Genomic DNA, 23325 nt, shown 5'->3' on the forward strand with positions numbered 1-23325 from the left:
AGTCCAAGAGCCAGGCAGAGATCAGAGCAATCTGAGCTGTCAAGGTTCCTCATTTTGCTTCATTTCATTCTGGAAGGCTTCAGGGTGGAGGGGAGGGTCAGACACCAACTCTGAGAAGGAAGATGAGAATGAAATTTCACTGACCTGCAGAAACAACATGGAAAAAAATATAAGCATGCCCCTTTTATATCTGACTACATGGGTGATACAATCCACTATGACTGGTCAAAGGCAGATGCCATCCTCTTGAAGCCAAGTGAAAAGCAACACATTGAGTAGAAGTGTCTATATTGCAAGGGGCTCAAAAGTATGTTTAATGTAATCAGAGGCAAGAGATACATGGAAGGAGCCAGAGAGGATCAAAGATGGAAAAGAATTTGTGCAGCATCACCCCAAGGCAGATGGGACAGCATGCTGCTGAAGCCAGAGATTACATTGCTGACTTGAGACCTGAGGACATGAGAAGTGTCAGTGAATAATCTTGAGATACATGGACAGAAGAGGCCCAGAGACCTCCTCTCTGTGCTTAAAGCCAAGCTGCTATTCTCCACACCATTAACAACCAGGAAAACTAGCCATAAGGCATAATCACTAACCCCATGTACATTGATACGTGAGCATGACAGTAGGCAGCATATTGTTGCTTCTGGCCACTCCTAACATAAGCAAATATTATGAAATATCCTTCCTTGGTCCCCATAGCTCCCCATACGCTGTTCCCTGCATGCCCATTGGAGCAACAGCCACTCCACTAATCATCCACACCTCCACTCACAACCCATTCTGGGCTGGCAAATCCTAACACATAACAGAGATGGGGTTTTATCACTTTGTTCCTTAACAATTAACAGTGAACTGGGCTCCTCTGCTCAGGTCCCATGCTCCCCCTTTCCACACACCTCCTTCAGACACTGCCCAGCAACTCACTGCTCAGCCCGAACTGTTTCGCTCACATTTACTCTTTGACAGGGTTTAAAGTGCTCAGACACCCGTTTACCAGTTTGTAGGTCTTTGCTGCCCACACCAGGTACTGGCTGTGCCACAAGGCCCTCCAGCTCCACCTGGAGCTGTAAGTCACTTCTTTCCATCAGTCCTCCTCCTCCTTCCAGCTTCTCCTCCACCAGGCACGTTTCTGAGCCCTCCAAACCCTAATTAACCTCCCACCCACACGGGACCCATTGTTCCTGCATGAAGGGCAGCACAAAGACCTCACCATCCACCCTCACAGTTCTCCCAAGACAAGTTTGCTCCTCAAGCCCTACCATGCAGCTCAGTCCCACCTGGAAGGTAATGAGCAGCTCCTCATTCGCAGCTGCAGCACTGCTGAAGCTCCCATATTCAGCAAAGCCAAGCTACCCATCGTCCCCTTTACTCAGCTGTTTCTGCTTAACACTGAGCTCTTCCATCACTCAAGACCAAAAGCCATACTTCTGCACAGTTCTCTTTACCTCGTTCTTACAATTTCTTTAGAAATTGTTTCCCACTCTTTATTTGAGCAGCTCCTGCTCCAGTTTTCACACTGTATCCTCACTCCTTCAAGTCAGTTCTAACTGTAATTGCTCCCACCTGCCATTGGGCATCCAGGGGAATAAGCTACGGAATCCTGGTGAATGAAGTTGTCTTTGTCAACATCTTGCTCCTTCACCTCAGGAAGAACAGCTTCTGGGTCTGTCCTTTTGCTACCGACTTGCTGTTCATACACCACAAAACCTGCCAATTGAAAGGTGAGGCCACGTGCCTTTCAGAAGTCTTAATAGCAGCCAGACCAAATAAAGGAGCTACAGGAAAACACAGATTTAGTCTACACTATTGCTGCCTAGTTTTGATCAATACATGAGTTTAGCCAAGCTTTTAGCCAAGCTGTGCATACTTCTGATTTCACGCAAGTCAAACACCAGCATCATCCCCTTAGAGTGTTCTGACCTTTCCTTGCTCCTGCCCTACTTCAGCAGTAATGCATCCTATGTAAGGGCACTTCTACACTCCAGGTTACTTGGAGGATGCCTTCATCCTCACACACAGGCCTGTAAAATCCTTAAGGATTAAGCTCCACCTTTTTTCTAATTCCTTTTTTTCAATCTTAATTTTCCCATTTGTTCAACAGGAAACTATTCTAACACCAAGACCACCTTTGTCAAGTGGTAAGAGAAGGACATTTGAAAAAATTAAGGTCAAGCACTTAGAATATAAGAAATACAGAACCTAACTGTAGGCTAGGAAGCACAAACCTAAGCAACCTTTGAGTCCTTGCAGGTATGCATTACTTTTTAGCATTTAATTGCATAAGCACACAGTATTCTCCTGGCAGGACACTTGCCTTACTTAGTATTTTGTTTTTACTTAACACATCATCCACAACTTCTTCCCTCCTAAGTGTTGCTTCTGGTACTCTCCACCAACATTAACTCACCTTCATAGCCATGTGGTTAGCCCACAATATGACCAATTTTCTCCAAGTAAATAAGTCACCAAGATTAAGATAGAAATTTTCAGAAACATCTACTAAAATCACCATGTTGCTTGCTTATTGTTAAACCTAGCGCATCCTGACTAGCTTTACGTTGTCTCAACATAGAGGGAAAAAAAAAGAGACAAGACATGAGAGAACAAACTCCTACACGAATCACCTGAGATTTTTACTTCCTTACAATGCAATTGCATAGTACAAGATCAGGACATGGAGCAAAATTTGACTGTAATCTTCTAACACAAGACTGGCCACTAAGAGACAGCGAGGAACAATTCGAAGAAATCAGAACACAAGACTCCCCTTCAGCTACCCTTTTCTGGATGGAAACAAATTGCAAACCTTTCTTTTCAGAACAATGTTCTTGTGTCCCCTCCTGTTCATTTCCATTTACTCATGCCACTGAAATTACTTTTTGCTCTTTTGCCATTGTGTTCTTCCCAGATCTAGCTACTTTTGTCCTGCCTGCTGGGCTCTGCCACCCTGCAGCTGCATCCCCAGTGACCTGGTCAACCAGGGAAAACTGGTCCCAACAAGTTAAGCATTAGTGAGTTAAGTGACTATGAACAGATAATTTCAGTGGAAACATAAGGTAACCATAATCACAGCCAGTATCATCAGTTCCACCCACAAAGCGTTTTAAGTAGTTGCATTTAAAAGACTAAAAATGAAATTATACTGATTTACAGCTTAACTGGAACATTCAAATATTTCCATATTGCATTTGGAATAACGAAACCATTAATTTCAACTAAGAAAATGTTTTCATTCTGTACAAAGACTATTTGTGCATGCCCAATGAAAAAAATCAGAGCAGAGAAAAATGCTCATGTGAGGACTTAGTAAAATACCTGTGTATTTTAGATTCATAAATTTTGAAATAGCTCTCCACAGCATACAGAAGTATTTCTCAGCTTTTGGTAATGAAGTGTTTACAGCTTAGCATCAACAGTGGCTTGATTCAGTAGGCTGCTTACAGTACACGCCAATTCCTTACAGACCAGCTCATTTCCAACACTACCCTTTCAAGTAGCATACCCTGTTACTTAAAGCAATGTTATAGGATAAAAGCAAGCCTGATAATTAATGAAGGGGCCCTTCAGCCTGACTATAATTTAATATCTACAAATTCGGTGCAAAGAAGTGCACAATACACATGACAAGAGCCACCAAAAACACCAGTAGGTACAGATGACAAGCACAGAAAATGTTACTGCTAACAAGTCTACACCATCGCCTTCCATTTCATTCACGTGTGCATGTATATCAGATGACTCAAAGCTCAACAGTTTTTCATCTGTCCACAATGCAGTCACTTTAACTCAGATCACATGCTCCATAACTTGCTAAAGATGGTTCCTCTTCAGCAGTCTTGCCACAGGGAGCTATGGGAGATGGAAGATGCAAAGATTAGGATAGCACAGAGCTCCCGAACACTGAGACAGCAAATAAATAAAGAATTAAAAGGAAGCCACTATACCAAAGACACCATACTAGAATAAGCAGGATACAAGCTGCACAACACCACGTCCTGCTATTGAGTATATTGAATAACAGATGGGAGGAAAAGCTATACTACCTTCATTGACTCAATTGTGAGAACAGTAAGGGAACAGTGGATGCTGTCTGGCTCCAGAGCAGTCAGGAGCTGTCTGTTGGTATGTGATGCATAAAGACCTGTGTCACAATCTATAGGGTTAGTAGATGGTGACTCAGGACAGCACACAGTCATTACTTAGTCTGGTCATCTAGTAAAATGCAATAGTTCAGGGTACCAGGCTGCTCCAGGTTCACTTTTCAAGAATTTGGGATTTTTTGCATCCGTTATGAAGTCTGACTTCTCCCTGGCAGAGCCAGAGTGTGCCTTCCTTTCCTTCTCAAGCTCAAGCTCTGCAGTGCCTTGCTTAGTACCACCAGCACCAGTTACATGCCCACATCTCCTAATGGAAACTGAAATTCTCTGATACTGAACCAAGCTCCACGAGCCTGATATGCAGATGCTTCCGTGGGCATCAGCTACCATATCAGTTACCAAAAATACTCCTTTCCACTTCAGCACCATACCTTTGATCTGGGTAGGATAGGGAAGTAACGAGCATTTGTCTTGCTTTATTGAATGTCATTTCTCTATAACAATAATGTGATTGGCAGGGGAATAAATAGCTGCTTACTAAAAGGATGTCCAAGGAAGATATATATGGAATATACACAAGAAGGATGTTGAGGCTCTGGAACGAGTCCAGAGAAGAGCAACAAAGCTGGTGAAGGGGCTGGAGAGCAGGCCTTAAGAGGAGCGGCTGAGAGAGCTGGGGTTGTTTAGCCTGGAGAAGAGGAGGCTGAGGGGAGACCTCATTGCTCTCTATAACTACCTGAAAGGAGGTTGTGGAGAGGAGGGTGCTGGCCTCTTCTCCCAAGTGACAGGGGACAGGACAAGAGGGAATAGCCTCAAGCTCTGCCAGGGGAGATTTAGGCTGGACATTAGGAAAAAATTTTTCACAGAAAGGGTCATTGGGCACTGGCAGAGGCTGCCCAAGGAGGTAGTTGATTCACCTTCCCTGGAGGTGTTTAAGGCACAGGTGAACAAGGTGCTAAGGGGCATGGTTTAGTGTTTGATAGGAATGGTTGGACTCGATGATCCGGTGGGTCTCTTCCAACCTGGTTATTCTATGATTCTATAATTCTATGAATGAAATAGCACAAATACTCTCAGGTACCTTTACAGGAACTTAAGAAACACATGCCACTATAGACCCTGTAAAACCTCACATCTGCCTCAGATGACCAGATTTGCACAAGACAGTGCAATAGAAACAGGCCTTGGTAACCACAAAATTCAGTGTCACAGCAGCTACACTCTGCTCACCACTGAAGCGAAGGTATGAATTTTTCTTTAGTCTGTCAGGTCGTTCCTAGATGGTAACACACTAAGTGATAGAACCTGTAATTTGCTTACAAGGCCTGAGAAAGTGCAAACCTCCAGAGACAGAAGTTCTATATGTACCTACGCCTCACAGAGCCAGATTGCCATACAAATCACTACCAGTGCTGGTTTAGCAAATGCATTGCCAGCTACCTCTAGGGAAGACTGAAGAGAGATCCAGGGAATGAAACAAAGCTCATTCAAACTATACAGTTTGCAATAAAGCTCACTGATGGCTATGAAAAAAAGGATGAGGAAAACTGACCAGCTAGCCACCACATTTATCATCCTAACAAGCCAACAATTCTTGATGCACAACAGCAATAATCCTTAATCAGACTAAAAGCTCTCTACAGCTGTGTGAAGTGCCTCAGCCACTACCTATCAGCAAACAGAAAACATAGAAAAACAAAGACATCTGTCACTAAAATCTCCTTCCAGTTTCTAGAAGCTAGTGGTTTAAATGTATTTCATGAAAAAGATATTCTTTCAAGAACACCGAAATAAAATAAAAGTCCCCATCATAAATAAAGCAGATTCCTCCCCCCTGTCCCAGCAACTGCATATGAGAAAAAAAAAAATCTTCTTTTGCATTTGATAACACTTCTCTAATACTTGGATAACAAGCAGCAAAAACTCTAGTTTACTCTTAACTGCTGTTTACTGTAATTAAAACTCTTCAAAAAAGACAGCCAGCCTGTCTTGCCAGTTAAAATAGAAAAAGGCCCTGCTCAAACCAGTAAGGAAGGCATCTGGTCATTCTAGATAAGGCAAAGGAGCCCCAGCTCCCTGTGTGAAGTACAGCTACCCTTCCACTCCATCAACAGATGCAGAAGGCACATCCATCATCACCAACAGATAAAAAAAAAACAGTGTTTGATTCATCACTCATCTTCCTTTTTGAAAAAAGATGGTAAGGGGAATCAGGAAGATATAGTTCTCTGCCGATATAAAGACAGGATGAAAAAGAGAAACAGCAATGCCTGCGAATCATACAGCAGTGCCATGTCTGCATGAAGCAATCAGTGATTACTGTCACAGAAGTCAAGCTCTTCCAGCCCAGCGCTGACAAACTGTCTCAGGCAGATGTTCTTTAATACACAAAGCTGGCAAAAACCTACCAAGGGAATGGACAAGCTTAGTCTAACTTCTAAAGCCTTTAATGCAGATTTCCTTGATGGTGTTTAAATCTGATCAAGTAGGAGAACAGGAGAGTATTTATCCCGGGAACAGATCATGGTTCAGTTTACCAGAGCAGAGAAGGGCTAATGAACTACTAGAAGTGCCCTGGCAAAGGAATAGTCAAGACAGGAGAAGCTACATTGTTACATCCTACAGAATCAAATTTCATTCTACCTTACATCCTCAAACACTGAACAAAAGGGAGGAGGACAGCACAAAACAATGCTTTCATACATCTTATGGAAGTAAAACATGAAAACCAAACTTTGTTTCAAGTGCCACTTCCCAAGAAAATAAAAAACAAACTCAATTGAAAACAGATTTCCTCAGTGAGTGACTAAACATAGTGTTTCTTAAGGTGGACAAAAAGAGAACCAGTCTACTATTCAGCCTTGCCTTCAGTAAATATAACACAAGGCAATCCAATTCCTCAGTGGAAATCAAAGCTTCCCCACTTCCATTCTGGTGTGAACAGCAAACTGATGTAACAGAGCAGGCAGATAACCATATAAGCTAAGGGCTATGAGGACTTCTGACATGAGTCTCTGAACTAGCAAACTGCAGCACTGCATAGGACTAGAACTGAACCTAGAAGTATCAGTTGGTTAAGCCTACATAACTACACATCAAGCCACAGTATGGAACACACCAGACTTTTGTAATACAAACTCGGAGTGATTGCGTCGTATGTATGGAGCCAGGATAAACAACACAGAAGATAAAAGAAAAGCCACCACTCGCTTCTTTTCTTTAAGTTACAAAGGCTGTGAGAAAGCGTTTAATTTTACAAAGCAAAATCACTGCTCAATTCCTGCTACCTTCTTTGCTCAGTTATAACCAATGCTTCAATTAGGAGTTTCACGATACAAACTCGCAACAGAAGTACTAAGTATAACTATTATTTCTACTTTGCCTACAGCAAATTTGCTCAATTAGAACCTGTAAACTTCCGAAGTCTACATATTTCGTATAACAATTCTTTATTTACAGCATCTTCCTGAATCATTAATTACAGAAGCTATGCTTGTAGGCAACCTGGATAAAGGAGGGGAAAAATATCTAAATCCCACTTTGAGTAATACCAAGGCAAAAAAGTTTTCACCCAGTAATAAAAATAGCGTATTCACATTCCACTAAGTAATTATGATAGGCAGAAGATTCTGTTCATAGGATGTAAAAAACAAAACAGAAAGATACTACACCAAGACATCAAAGTTCATAAGAAAACCTGCAGAAGCTGGGAAGGCAATAATGTGTAAGGCATAAAGGTATGAAAAACTTCATTACTGATATGGAGCATTATTATCCTCTTAGATTTAGATGAGAAAATGACATATTTGGAGTGCCAAAATTAGCTACATGAACATTTGCATGCCCATTGCACGAACAGAAATCTATTTGAAGTAATAAAAGTGAGAATAAAAAGAAACATACTACCTTTAGTCCAAAGCAGGTAGATATTACCTTGTGAAAAAACACTTTTTCCTAAAGTTAAATAAAGACAAAAGCTCAGCTTTATAAATATTTTTGCTTTAGAGTTCTAAATTACAAATTACTTATTGTAAGACATAATAAAATTCAAAAAAATCTTGAAAGGGGAATGTTTATATATAAGAATATATATCAGAATATATATCAGAATATTATATTCTGATATATACGTGACGCCTCCACGAGCAGTTGTGCTTACGAATTAATGCTATATAGCTTGTACAAACATGGGGGAAATTATTTTAAGAACTAAAATGAACCACATAAAACCACAAATAATACAATATCGGTTTTTAAATGCGTGAACACAAAAAAAAAGTTTGACACAAAGTAAGCAAAACAGATGCTTATTGCATAGATATACTTCTGCTACTACAAAGGTAAGATCTGGTGGTATAAATACTTCTATGCAGTCACTGCTGCCACAGTATATATGAATTTAACATCAAGGCAAACAAAACTTACTAGATTTAAAAACAATACCCTTCATGCTATGCACTGAGATAATACTCTCAACTCAGTTTCTTTTCCATGTAGTGGACAAGTCCAGTCACTGTAATTATTTTTATGCATGTGAATGGTAAAATCAAAGTGCTTATTTTCCCACAAGACGTGCTCACGGTGAGAATACTGGGTCTGGCAATACCTCATAAAGCTTTCCATTTAAAGGTTAACTTTAGAAGTTTGGAACTGTAACATCAGGGTCTTTTTCAGTTAGTAACAACTACACTACAAACGATAAAGGGCATTTGTGTGGAAGAAGCAGCACAGTAAAAAGAGCTTTAGTGCACTTTGCTTATTTTAGCCAACATGCCACATTGTCCTTTTTGCCTACAAACTGGACTCAAGGATTTCTACTGTATGAAACAATTGACTTGGCAAGAAAAACACTGTGTGAAGCTGCCTTTTCCCCCTTGTAGTCTTGGATATTTTAAGACAGAAGCTTTGCAAGACGTTACAGAATTCTTTGTTTTATTATTAAATGAGGAAGTCTGATTTGTTACATTGTCACACTGCTAGTCAGAAATGCTTCAGTGACGAAGAAAGTCAATGCTGGGTCAACCCAAGTCCTCATTCTACAACATTCGTTTACAAAGAAATTATAGTAATGTTCAACACATCCAACACGACATTCCCGTCTTTCTTCAAAGAAAAGTCATATAATTCTTCCTCTAGCAGGTATGTTACTACATAAATTAGAAATCTTTTTTTGGATAACATATCCCCAAATTTTCATGAAATCAAAATAGGCTTCTACAGATGCAACAGAAGTCTTCACACATCATCGTCATCTGATGTATCACTGCTGCTTGTCTCAGAATCCTCATTCTCCAGAGCAGGTATGAAATTGCTTTTTTTCCAGGGGCTAAATTTGAAACCGCAGATAAGGCCATTTTTCAAAACACCATTCTTCCGAAGACCATTTTTTTGTAACTGAAATGAGAAAACGGGATGTTTTTAGAGAAAGAAAAAGCTAAACACAACATCTGTTGCACTTCAACATTCTCTACATCTTCATCTCTACACTACAGCAGATCCACGGCACTACCTTCTTACATACACACAAGAAAGGAAAAAGCTCTTAAGAGCCTTCACTTCTGGGCCAATCGCCTGTATTCAAGTACCTCCAATCGCACTAAGCTCCTGCGGTCATTGTGAGTTTACATTCCTCTCACCAGCTTCAGATATCTTGCCCCAGTGACCCCTCCTCCCACATGTCCTCTGCTGTAATGCAGTCCCTTCTTCCACAGTTCTGCAAACATCTGTGCTAAAAAGGGTGAAGTCTTTGATAAAGGAGTTTGAAAGAGTAGATGCAGTAGGAAGGAATAGTTATACCAACCTGTCTACCTGATGCAGTTGGAAAGCCAAAGACACTGGAGAGAAAGGAAACAACTGATTCTACAACAAGAAAGGAATTACTACATTTCTACAGATAGTGCAGAAGCTGGGCAGTAAGCCAACCATTTAAGAGTTTTATATTTCAAATACTCCAATTAATAGGTATATGACTAGACCTATGTAAATATCAGAAGTTCAAATTTAACATTGCTCAAGATTCTACCTTCCAGCTTCTCCTCACTGACCCCATCAGATACACAAGTCAAGACCAGATTTTCTTTTCAAATTTTGTTACTAATGAACTAATTTCAAAGAGACAAAGTTCAGATTTCAGAGAACCAAAGAAACTGCATGAAAAGACTGAAAGAAAATTTCCTTTTCTCAGGCTAAGCTGAGGAGCTGGAAAGCCTGTGCAATTCTAATTCCAGCTTTTCTGGTAGTACTCAGCCGCACTCACCTGCCCTTCCCTTGATATTTCTAGTATAGGCCTTACCTACAATAAGCACTTTTCCCCTATCTTTTTAAAGCAATTATTCTTCCAAAAGCACAATATTGGAATAGTAACATCCAAAACCATCAAAATCACTGCAGATAATCCTGAAAGGTAGGCATTTAGGGAAGCAACTACAAGTTGATAATGGAACGTTAACTTATTGTTACCTGTTCACTAATGACTTGGAACTCCCTCATCTCATCCTCTGTTAGTGGAGCACATGTTTCATCATTTTCACTGTCTTCCTGCCAGCCCATCTCCTTTAACAACCTTTTAAATTAAAAAGGACAATATTAAGGAATTTGCTACACACACCCACACAATTCAAGCTCTGCCTACATGTGTGTCTCAAGACTTGTAGCAAATGGATTAATTGGTCCATAGTTGTTGGGTTTTTTAACAAACTCTTACATAGAAGTAACAAGTACATCAGTTGGGAAGTTTTTAGGTGCTTCACAGATGACCCTACATTACCATTACAAGTGGTAAAAACTGTACCTTCATTTTAAGGGGAGAAATCTGTGCCAGGTGGAAAAATAAGAATGTATTTCCTCTGCATAACTGCTCTGGTGGAACAGCCGTGCATCCCCTCAAAAATGGTATGAAGAAACAAAGACTCAGAGTGAGGGAATCTGCACTTTTTCCTGGGTAACAGAACAGCCGTGAGACATACTGGCAATGCCCCTCCATGGGAACCAGTTAAGGATGTAACGGCCTCTTTTTTCTAGCACATGCTAATGTCAGAGCCAGGAAAGGCTTCTTTGCAATTGAGTCTCAACCAATGGCACATGCTGATATTTCAGCACTGACAGACTACAATTTGGAGTGGGTTTGGGGAAAAGGGTAGGGAAAGAAGCAATAGACAGATTCCTCTCCTGACTAAGGTTGAGCTATCCAAAGATGCAATAATCAATGTGTTTTTAGCTGGTTCCAAAAGTGGGACAGCAGTATCTAAGCAGGAGAAAGCAGTTTTACATGCTGTGAAAACAGGGGTTATACCAGGACAAGGACACTCAGACATTTAAAAAAAAAGATAGTAAGTTCTCTTGCTGCAAAGTTTTTACCAAAAGGATCAGCACTTTCTTCAGGCAAATGATGCATCTGTTGATCTTAAATGTTAAAGGAGGTTAAAGCTATTTCATAAAAAAATGAAGAGGTTTCTAAAGTAAGTATATACAAAGCATATAAAAAGCATATGCCAGAAGTGACACAAGAAACTGACCCCTGGAGCTGAAAAATGAGAAATACATTAGAACAAGGAAGTAAGACAAACTCACAGCTCACATCATGCGCCAGGTACTTCATTTAGCCACATGTCATCAAAAAAACATAACCCTCCCCACAAAGAACTCTAGGTCTCAATACAATGGGTGTGTATTGGACAAACCTGCAAGTGACCAATTACACCAATGTCTGTTGTTAGTGCCCTGATAAAATCGTGGAATTGTAGAAGGAGAAAGTGAGAATTATACCTTTAAAATAGTTAGCAGGACAAAAACAGAAATGGAAATTAGATGTTCTATCATAGACAATACCTGAACTGGACAATGCACAGCCCCAAAAAATGAAATACTCAGAATTGAGCAGAAATAATATGCAAGCAATCCAAAATTCTTTTTAAGAGAATATATGCATTTGTGTAGACAAATGCAGATAAAGATTTGAAATGCCAAACGCAGTTCCATTATGGTTATATTTTTGGCAACAGTAATTTCAGTTAGACAGATTTACTGCACGCAAGCTAAGACATTAACAGTGTTATATACAAAAGCGTGAATAGTTACAGAGGTTCTGTTAACATAAATAAAATTCAGAGCAATGACTAATTAACTTTGAAGTAACATTGCCTAAAGTTAGCAGGACCACTGTCCTTTTAGAATTACATAAGGCTTCTAGAATTGTTACAAGCATAAACTGTAAAAAAGATTCAGATTTGCCAACTCAACATCAACAGGATACCTGCATGACGGAAACTTTCCCAGATTTATTTTGTACAAACTGTGCCAGTACTGTTACTAGGCATGCACAAGAATCTTGTGAGTTAAGCTAGTTGCTTCAAGTCCAGTTTACCACAATATCTGCCTAAATGTGTGCCGAGGTCACAGCTAAAGCGTTGGGACCATATGGAGACATGGCCTCTCTGGGATACCACAAAAAAATACTTGCCCAGAAATACTATGAAGGCTCTTCAAAGTCATTTGAATTGAAAAATGAGAGTGACTCCTATGACTCCTATCTTCTAGCCAAAAAATGTCAGCAGCAGCCTCCACTGGCCAAAGACTTCCGCTTCCATAGCCAATGGTGGAACAAGAGGAAAAGAGCAGTGTGAATGTCACTTTTCATACTTGTGAGTGATAAAATGTCATTAAAGTCTCCTCTGCAAGTAATACAAAATGAAAGTTCTCTAGTCTAATGTATTCATAAAGTCTATCACAAAAAAAAAAAATTCTATCTAATCTGTGACTGTAATTCTGTAGTTGCCAGAAAGAGTAAGAATCTGACAGAGCTTGTGACATGCCTATCTCCAGACTGAGCTGCAATCTCCCAGCAGCATCATTCTCAACTCCACCAGTTGCTACTGCCATTACTTTTATGATACACTAGAACGGTTTCAATCCTTTCTTGAAGTTACTTTCTTTATTTCCAGTGCACTGTCTTGCGATATCACTGACAGTGACAACTAGACAGCTATAGAAGTAATTAATTACTTAAAAAGTGAGGAAGAACTCACTGAGTTTTAAGTAAGATGCAGTATTTAAAGTTATTATCAATACCAATTACATGCATTGTTCCTCCTAGACACATAGACTAAAATCAGAGAAATTAAGTCACTAGGCAGTTTGCTTTATTTCTTTATGAGGAAATATACTGAATTTTTAGTAAAGCAAGTTTAAGTTAGTTCACAACTCCACTAGAAGCAAAGTAAATGCCACGTTAAATTATTACATGTCTAGAAGTTAAACTTTGACAGTACTATGTAAGCATTTCATGTGTTCTCAGTTTTCACATTCTGACTTCCAAACTAGTGAGAATTTATGACATGCTCACTCACCATGAAGAAACACTCTCTATATCATACGAAGTACGTACCTATGCTCTGCCTCAAGCGAGCTTGAAAGAACAACTGTCTGAGGGAAACCTGATGATCGAATGATCTGTTGAGATGTAATTGAAGCATTGCCATTCTCTTGTGGAATTTCATTTTCGAAGTTTCTGTTTCTATCTCTCTCACGATGAGGGCTGTTGCTGTTACGCAAGTTAAAGGATTCATCATCCTGTTAAAAATAGTTATATGTTACAAAGTTTGAAAGTAAATTCCATTCATAAGTAAATGTCTGCAAGTGTTGGAATTCAGTGATTCCATTTAATTTACGTTTAAATGGAGGTACTTAATATTCCTTCGGCTAATATTAATTTGGTTCATACTTCTAGAGTTTGCAATGCCTGGATACCACGGATATCTTGAGTTATGCCACTGAACAAGTCATGTAGAAAGCAATTACCATACTCTGCATCAAACTTCTTTCTACACAGTTTCAAACATCTTAAAATTGAAGCTTAAGCTGCCTTTCATACTTAGAGAAAGAACAGGTTGAACTCAAAAATAATGTTCCTAATTAAATATCAGAGCCACACGTGTCAGAAGAAGTTTGAAAGCATGAGTCCTCAAGTTTCCTTAGTTTAAGGGGCAGTTCACAGACACCACACCTTAACAAGCAGAATCATCTGCCAAAAGCTCAGGCAGACTGCACAGCATTCTTTAAATTCAGACAACTTTCTCTACACACATGCACTAACCATAGTTTCTCAGGCTGTTGTTAACAGCAACTGTAACTTACTAGCCATGAAATAAGAACTAGGAAGAGAGTTTATTTAGAAAGCCAACTGTTCAGATTCACTCAAATATTAAAAGCTCTTCAGTCCTATAGACCAGAAATGTTTCTTTTTATTCTACTTATTCAGCAACCTGCAATTTTTGTTTAGTAAGAAGCCAAATAACCTCAGAAGTCTGTAAAAACAAAGAGGAGAGTAGAAACATTGTCAGACAGTCATGCACTTGTAAAAACCACAATTCAGAGTCCCAGGTCAAGACAATCATCATAGTTTCCCTCCCACTCAGTGTTGTATGCTTCCAGGTATTTCAGAACGCTCAGCAAGAATTTCTTAACAATAAGTATCCCAGCAAAGATGCATTAAACTGTTAAATTATACAGCTGAAGCATGCATCTCAGATTATCAAACAGAATTCCTAAAAATATTAAACTATTTAAATATATAGGGCAAAACTGCCAAGCAAGATTTAAGTGCTAACAATGATTTGCCTTGTTATTTCAGAGGTGAAATCTGTCACTGCAGCCCTCAAAATTCCATCAAAAGGAACACATTATAGAAAACTGTTGTGCAGCTACCTTGTCATCCACTCAGTCGCACACCATGTCTTCTGATGATGATCATTAAAATGAATGTTGGAAGTAGGACAAATATTAGCTACATGGGTTTTTTAACACCTTTTCACATCTATTAGTGAAAGAGCAATGGCAGGAAAAAGGAACCATGCACTTACCAACATCTACTCCAGACTACATCTTAACAGACCTGCCCAAGGACATTATAACTTCCACTATTAAAGGTATTTTGGTGTTTTTTAATTGATTTTTGTTCTGTTTTTTTTGTTTTAAATACACTTCCTTCTGAAAACATCAGCTGTGCACAAGATGACAACCAAACACACTTGACACGTCAGAGATATTTTGAACCTGTAGCCATTTCAGGAAATGAAACCCCCACCAAATTCAGAATTCTGAAGCTCAAGACGGTATTTCCCAGTATCTTTTTAATCTTAATTCAAAATCTTTGTGTATTTCTTAAACATACATGAGTGACATTACCCTTAACACCCATCTCCAGTGTCACAGAATGCCTAATGGTAAAAGGCAGACCTTTATCTCACACATACAGCTATATCGTACAGTACCATTACAGCAGACTTCATTTTGCTTGTAACAGGAACAGGGTCATAAAAATCAATCTTACTTTTATGAGCAATACACACTGCCACTGTTTCTTTTTTCACATCTCCAAATCTGAATAAAAATTCCTCAAAACCACTTATTTATCTGGCTGATTTGTAATTTATGTGGTTAGTTTGGTTTGTTAAAACAGTTTAAAATGCTCATTTACAGTGAATAGGTTTGACATCACCTGATCCTGAATAATGCAACATTCATCCTCATTTGGACTACGTATAATAACTATACTTATGGCTTGTTGGTGGCTGGTAGCACTGACACAAATATTTTCAGGTGCCAGCTAAGCACTGTATAAACCAATCAAGACTGAAAGAAACCCGGCACCTATTATATACAGACAGTAGAGGCCTCCATGTTCTCTCAGTTAGGAAGTAAAAACATGTTCCTCTTACATGCATAAACTGAACTATTGCTTCTATGACTAGACTAAGAATAAAGAACTCCTGGCTATCTAAACACTCTAATTGGAAAGGAAATGGTTTGAGAAGCAGAACCAAGTTTTTCCATTTATTGTTTTGTAGGATAACTAACCGCCAAGGTGTGAAATACTGCACTCCACAAAGATGAAGTTAGTATACTAAGCTTAATTCTTTTTTTTTTATTTTTCCTAAAGACACAGATGTACCTTAGTTATGAACATATATTAATAGATACCTCAGAAACTAAAGAAAAAACTATTAAGCATCACTGAAGTCAAGTAGTACTTGAAACAATTTTTCAAATTCATCAAAATCTAATTCCTTTTCTTCATTTAGAGATAGAAGACCAAAACTTAACAGCTGTTTATAGCCACATCAAAAGTGGTTTATGGTTTGTCTAAAAACTACTACAGCTGGATCTACAATAGGTACAAGCAAAACTACCTTCTCTTGCCCAGCATGACTCTCATCTTCATGACCCTCTTCCACTCTATCTTGTTTCAATGCCTTCAAAAATTCACTCTTCTTATCAGTCCGCATTCTCGTCAATTTCGTTAATTTCATTAAACTAGGTTGACCAACTTTGTCAACAGGAGATGAAGTATTTGATCGATTACACTAACAGGAGTCAGAAGAAGAAAGAGTCATAGAATATTCATTTAGAACGCTTTGAATGGAGACAAAAAGACATAGTCCACCCCAGCACCTTTTAGTTTCAGGTTTCACATACATCCACAATCAAAAGCAGAGGGACCATATTTGTATTTCTGTATATACAGTTCTTACATGTAAACCCAAAGATGCAGGTTTATGGCAGAGTGCTAACAAGCAAACAGTGGACCTTCTGAAATGTATCATACCATTACCAGTTTTAAAGTCGAAACCCATCAGGTTACACTTCCTAATGCACCTTTTTTTACTCCAAATCAAACCCACAAGCAAACTGTGCAGTACTTAAAGGTCAGTGGTATGCCTTCCATACTTCCCACCCACTAACTTGAAAACTCTTATTTAATACAATTCTGCGTAAAACTTAATGATTGCCTTATCTAATCAAAATTAAACACTTCCTAGATTTGATAAAAAACACAAATATTGCTTTACCTCTTTCACTGAATTTTGTGATACCGTAAGCACCTTGGCAGCTGATTTGAAAGGACAGAAACTGCCAACACCATATGCAGATTCATGAGGAAATGGATTCCCAAGTTTATTTTCTTTTGCTTGTATTTTCCACTGCGTGGGCTAAACAAAAATTTAAACAGAACTTTAAAGAGTCATTACCTACAACAAGATTCTTTTCAGGAATTTTCAGATAAATGATTAAGTGAAAGCAAATCACAACTACAACCATAATTTAGTGCAAACACCCGTTTCCTTGTGAAAAGTAGACTTTATGAACACTCACCCACTCACAAATACTCTTCACACTTTTTTAAATAAAGACTACCATTTTGAAACAATTAAGACTCTCGTATTGAGGTACTAAGAATCAACATACAAGACTAAAACCACTACTTTCAGCTGTTGAAATCTGTAATGTTATAAAGTTAAGAACAACTTCCATCATATGCTCTCAGGAGCACATAAAAATTCCTGAAACAAAAATCGAAATATGAACATGGAAAAATGCATTTTGGAAGGGACCAGAATGACAATTACAGGTTGCAACATCACCTCTATCAATATTTGGGATGAATTCTAAACTTATTTTTATGCCAACTACACCTCTGCATTGAGTATCTATTTTTCTTTTAAAATAGTGTATATAAAAGGCACCGCTACTCTGCAAGTTAAAAACATCCTTTTCACTCTCACTTGGACAGCCCTTGGACTTCTCAAAAAATGTAAATCAGAAAAAGAGAGACACAAATACAGTACAGCTTAAAAAGGAAAAATGAGATAAAAGTTGTTCCTGTTCATTTTTGCGATACGCTGCACTTAGCAAGAGTTAAAAGCATAATACTCTAGCAAACAGTACTCTCAGAAGTGAAATACAGCACACTCAGAATTACCGCACAATTTTTTTCAGCATGTTGGTCATACCACAGACACCCAAGACTCACCTTTACAGGTGGATTAAGAGGTTTAGGGACTATTCCTTTATAAACACTTGTGCCAGTTCCATTCCTTACTGCTTGTGAATGAAGACTTCCTAAAACTGGGAATCTGGATATCTGCAGTTCTTTTGTACTCCCCTTTTTAATGACCTGCATTCTCGGAGATCTAGATTTAAGATTCAAAGGGTACTCTGGAAAAAAAAAAGAAGTGTGTGCATATACCCATATATGCATATGAGCGTGTTTACCTTGTTAAGTTTCTAATTTATAGGGCACTGGATAGCTACACAATCCAGAGAAAACAGGCGTAAATCAGGACCTTAGTCCAGTATTAGTTTCACAGATAACAGATAACGCGCTGTGGAAATCTGGATAAACACAGGTTCTGTTCCACTTTCCATAATCATCATTTGTAAAATATTTCACTTGACAATGCTTGTATTTTCCTTTCAGGAAGCACAGATATTTTTCAAAGAAGCTAGCTACACAGTTCTTATTTGTAAATCTAAAAACCAAATGTTATTAGTTGTTGATATGTCACCAATTCTTCAAAAGAGATTATGGTTTTCCTATATCCCTTTGAAGGTATTAGCAGAATAATCACTTTTATTAACAGCTGAGTTTAGAGACAAATGCTTCTTACTAAGGCTCTATAAACATGAAACAAGAGATGTGTACTACTCCAGACCACAGCAATGGCCGGTTTCTCACTCTGTGCCTCAGATGCGCATAGCAGAACACATGACGCTTACAAAACTTCCATGTTCAAGAGAGCCCCAACTAAGAGGCAAAGTCAGCTGTCATACCAAGTAATTATCACCTAACAGATTTAAGGAACATCTATTACAAATAGCTCTAAATATTTTCAAAAAGTAAAAAACCCACTTTTTCTTTGTATATGCATTCCAATGATGCATTAAAAGCCTTTGTCAAGATTATCTCCTTTCTCCCTGCAAACACTTCTATTTCACAGTCATCACATCCTACATTTAAAACAAAATAGCATAAAAGCATAGGTGAATCAAGCTTTGTTGCATAATGTTCATGATAACTGTACACTTGGCTTTCAACAAACTTTATGGAAGACTTTCAGTAATACTTGCATGCTCTTGCTGCACATATATAAGGCAAAACGGAATCTAACAGAAGTATACATTTTTAACAGGTATTAGAGGGAGACTGTCCCTTCCAACCCAAAGCACTCCATGATTTTATGTAGCTAGTAGAATTGTTTCTTTGCTTGCAAAAAGTAATATCCAAAATCCTGGAAAGTTTGCCCTCCTTCAGATGAAACTGAGAGACATCATGCAGCAGCTACAGCCACAGCGCTACAAAGGTTGTAAAACACTCAAATTGCTTGACAATTTTTCCCAATTTGATTAGTAAAGAATTTATTTACTGTTGCTCTTTAATTGAAAGGTAACTGTACTTCCTGACTTTCACATGAAAGCTGCTAACATACAAAACTGGAAAAGAGCACAACGGTTTAGGCTCCTGCAGAAGTTCTTAGCAATTAGATATTTCTGTTACCTAAGAGAGCAAAACATACTGGGGAAGTATGAAAAAATCAGTAAACTGAAGCACCATTTAAAAAGAGCAGGAAGCTTCAGATCTCAGTATTAGCAACAGTTTAAGTATTAGCTCTTACGTTCTAACTGAAGTTACTTCTTCAAAAAGAAAAAGGTTCTCATTTTGAGTGAATTTATTGTTTTAAAATCTGCGCAGTCTAAAGCCGCCACTTTCTTAAGAGTGAGCTACATACAGCCCATAAAACTGTTAAATGATAGTCAAATTCAAGCAGGTAGGGACAATAAAACAATCCTAGACTACAGCTCAGTTCAAGGCTCACTCTCAGTATTGGCTTTGTTAGAAGTAATTCAGAAACATCACCAAGAGCTCAAGATAGTTTCTTCCAGAAGAGACTTTAAACCTCTGCAAGCTAACTTGCTCTATTCAGCCCTCCTAGGTTTTTCTCCAAAATCTTCCAACAGCTCTCATCAGTCAGGAGCATTCTTTTAAGAAGTCTGCAGCTAACAATCACATCAGTAGTTTAAGTGACTCATCTTTCAACAGATTTCGTTTCAAAACTAAAGGCTAAATAAATAAATACAGATAAATTCTTGACATCCTTACAAAAGAACATGAATACTTGTTCTGGGGAAGAATCCTAGTTGTGGCTGCATTTACAGACAGGTAGATATTCAAATAGAAGTGTTACCTCTCTAACAAAAAATACATTTAAATTGAAATAATATTGAAGTTTCCTCAGTTTCAATCTATACATTTGTAATTCAAATCTACACCTTTATAATTTTTAAAAAATCCTACGTTTCAAATAAAACAACTTCAGACCTCTGCTACGTTTTTACATTTAAAAACATAGAAAATACTCACCCCACACACCTGCGGTGAAAGATTTATTCTGGTTTGGGTCCCTCTCATACTCAGGGTTCAAAGATGGCTGAAAGAAAATTTTACCATTATTAAAAAAATAAATCTTGACATCTAGGACCAATAAAATAAAAAAATCACAATAATATCGGTAGAATGATCTCTGCCATCAAAGACTTTTAAACAGACTAGGTTCTTTCCCCTGGAAATCAAATAGGTTCATGTTCACTTGTTTGTCTTCTACAACAAAACACCTCAGGCAGCAGTCAATACCATTACATGAGTTGTCCACAGAGAGCAAAAATAAAAGAGTGCATGTTTTTTCAAAGAGGAAGCTCACCCTTCCTCTTACATCCTACAGTTCTAGATTAAAGCATGAGATCTCAAAGGTCCATTGGCAGAAAAATAACGCTGTTAGTACTTCGGATTTCCAGTAAGGTAATTGTGTAGAATTTAATATATACAGATGTCATAGTAAAGTGGAACCCAATGGTAGCTTCACTTAAACACTTAAGTGACAATAACATACATATAATGATAAAAAACAGATATAAACGGAACAAGTTAGTGGACAAATGACTAACACTTTCTTACCTATGGGAAGGGTAATCCCTTATATGATGATCTGAAACTGGTGAAATCTCATGAAGTAGCATGTAATGGACAAATTGGCACTTGTAGAAACAATGAAACCTTGTTTATTATAATTACAATTAACTTACAAAATCCTCAGCCTCAAAGTGTTTGGGTACTTCTTTGTCTTCCTTTTTCCCAGTTTCATTGTCAGGCACATTGTTTTCATGCAGTCCTTGGCCTTTTCCACAGTGAAAAGTGCTGGTACGAGCACGGGAACCTCCACTATGATAGCCTGCACGATGGTTTATATTTTCTGCACCATTTCTGCCTTGTGAACGCCAACCATTCTTCTCTTTTCTTCCAAAATATCCTTAGATTTTTTTAAATTTAAAGAAACATAATTATGAACAGTGTTAAAAGAATATCCTACTTCTGCAAAAATCATTAGGGAAGTTAAGCAGCTCTATACTCTGGGAAGTGATAGCACATTAAACAGAAGCAGCAGGGAATAATCTTACTGAACAGTGCTATAGAAATAGGATAGTAGATCAACAAACAACTAAGTTAGCCTCCTCTTCTGGCTGCCTATTCACATCTTGTTAGCCAGAATATTAACCCCACACTGCTATTCGAGAGAAACACATCTAGAGTCACATTACTTCACCTATTCTATTCTATGATTCTACTTTAACCAACCCTTAGTCATCTGATCCTCTCTCAGAAGACCTCTTTTTCCACTACTTCTAATTTACTACAGAATAAGAATGTATCATAAAAGAACTATTACCACCAGACTCATCCAGTCAGAATTCTACAAAGCAATAATGTTAACATATTCAGAATATTCCATGAAAGCTAAATTATACCTCCATTAGGCTGTCCAATGCTAGGATCAAACCCATCTGAAGAGTTGTGTCTTCTGCAATTTGCTTCATAATGATTCTCTGTCCATGAAATATTTTCAGAATGTTCCTTAAAGTTAAGTGATGACTGAAAAAAAAGCACAAATGGCAGGCATAAGATATGCGACTAATAGCAAAACTGAATTACCATAACTGTAATGTGCATGTTACTCATGGTATATACAATACATTTTTGAAAGAACTGAACAACAGATAACGCAACAGTCCTCGAATATGCAGTGTTCAGAGCTACATGATCATGTCCCATGCTAGCAAACTGGAAGCTGTATCTTCCACTCCAGGACACTGAAACAGCACCAAGGATCATGCTCGTGATACAAGATAAAAAAAATAGTGTCTATTTTGTTTTGGCAGCAGAAAAGAGCACAGTAACACATGCTGCAGCAGAGGAAAAATTAAAAAAAAAAAAAGGTAAGAAAGTATGGGAGATCACTCTGGAAGGCAGAAGTCTGGGATCTTATCTGAGTGGTCACAGACTACACAGGTGCATTGTGCAGAATGCAAGGAGTCACTTCCAACAGAGGCAGCTGTACCCAAAAAAGGCTCAGGTTTAATAACTTTATAACAGAAATACAACTAGTTATGAAGTACAAACAAAACCTAGAGTCAAAATGTAGAGATGCAAAAACTTATTTCAAATTATCAGCTTATAAGGAGGCACTGTAGAAATTTTAAAGTAGTAAATTGATAATGTATTGGCAGGAAGTACTTCGTAAACTAAAATCTTATACCGAGAATAGCACTCAGATCAAAATACATTCTGACTAGAACTCACACATAAAGGGATTAAACCAAGAACTATCAAGTTGTACAGCAGCTGTCTTCCGTATTACTTCTATCTGGCTTTACTGTTTTAATACAACACTTCTTTTGCTGTTACATCTTCAAAATTGAAAAGTAATTTTAATTCTGCAAAAGCAGTGCTTAGCTGGACTGTTGTACACACCACACACTGCCCAGTGAGTGGCAGCAGAAGACTGTGCAGCACATCCCTGCCACTGAAGGAGCCAGCCTTCGATGCATATGAAGAGCAAGTCCCTTTCCCCTCCCACCAGACCTACTGTGTGCATACATGGCCCTTGTATAGCACATGTACAAGAGATCCTACACATCCCAGGGCTGCAATAGCTACAAATACATAAATGCACAGCTGTGTGGGAATGTACTGTGTCAGCAACCTAAGCTTAATGATTGCAGGGAATATGAACTTTACTGTGCCCAAAGTATCAGCTTCACCACGTGAAAATCACTCCCTCTCCAGACTGAGTAACATTCAAGAAAAAAAGCACAGCAGTAGTGGTACATGCCTGAAAATGAACACCTAAAGACTACTTCAGCAGTTATTATTCATTAATATCAAATAAAGCTATATTAATATATTTAAATTGATAAAAGTAAGTGGGAGGGGAGGAAATAGGTTTAAAAGTAGTAGGTTTAACTACGGCAGAAAATATGTTGAATAAAATTATTTCCTTGTGCCACTCCCCACAGTCACACAAAAAGTGATACTGAAGCTCTATTGACAATGCCCCAC

At 38.3% G+C, this 23325-nt stretch overlaps 1 protein-coding gene across 4 annotated transcripts in view; it reads right to left on the reverse strand.

The window, feature by feature from the left end:
• Nucleotides 1-8824: 8824 nt before the first annotated feature.
• The window catches only part of GPBP1 (GC-rich promoter binding protein 1), a 31635-nt gene continuing 17134 nt past the window's right edge, over nucleotides 8825-23325 (reverse strand). For 3 of the 4 annotated variants that reach the window (XM_069880189.1, XM_069880191.1, XM_069880190.1), the window contains 9 exons: nucleotides 21735-21858; nucleotides 21015-21238; nucleotides 20296-20362; nucleotides 17908-18092; nucleotides 16946-17086; nucleotides 16286-16459; nucleotides 13483-13667; nucleotides 10560-10662; nucleotides 8829-9494 (listed from right to left, as the gene is read on the reverse strand). In XM_069880189.1, the coding sequence (XP_069736290.1) occupies nucleotides 9336-9494; nucleotides 10560-10662; nucleotides 13483-13667; nucleotides 16286-16459; nucleotides 16946-17086; nucleotides 17908-18092; nucleotides 20296-20362; nucleotides 21015-21238; nucleotides 21735-21858 (1362 nt within the window). In that variant the 3' untranslated portion in view covers nucleotides 8829-9335. Of the gene's footprint in view, nucleotides 9495-10559; nucleotides 10663-13482; nucleotides 13668-16285; nucleotides 16460-16945; nucleotides 17087-17907; nucleotides 18093-20295; nucleotides 20363-21014; nucleotides 21239-21734; nucleotides 21859-23325 lie in introns of all 4 variants that reach the window. The other variant, XM_069880192.1, reaches the window with a different exon arrangement.

The sequence above is a fragment of the Phaenicophaeus curvirostris genome, chromosome Z (genome assembly GCF_032191515.1).
Source record: "Phaenicophaeus curvirostris isolate KB17595 chromosome Z, BPBGC_Pcur_1.0, whole genome shotgun sequence".
Classification (NCBI taxonomy): domain Eukaryota; kingdom Metazoa; phylum Chordata; class Aves; order Cuculiformes; family Cuculidae; genus Phaenicophaeus; species Phaenicophaeus curvirostris.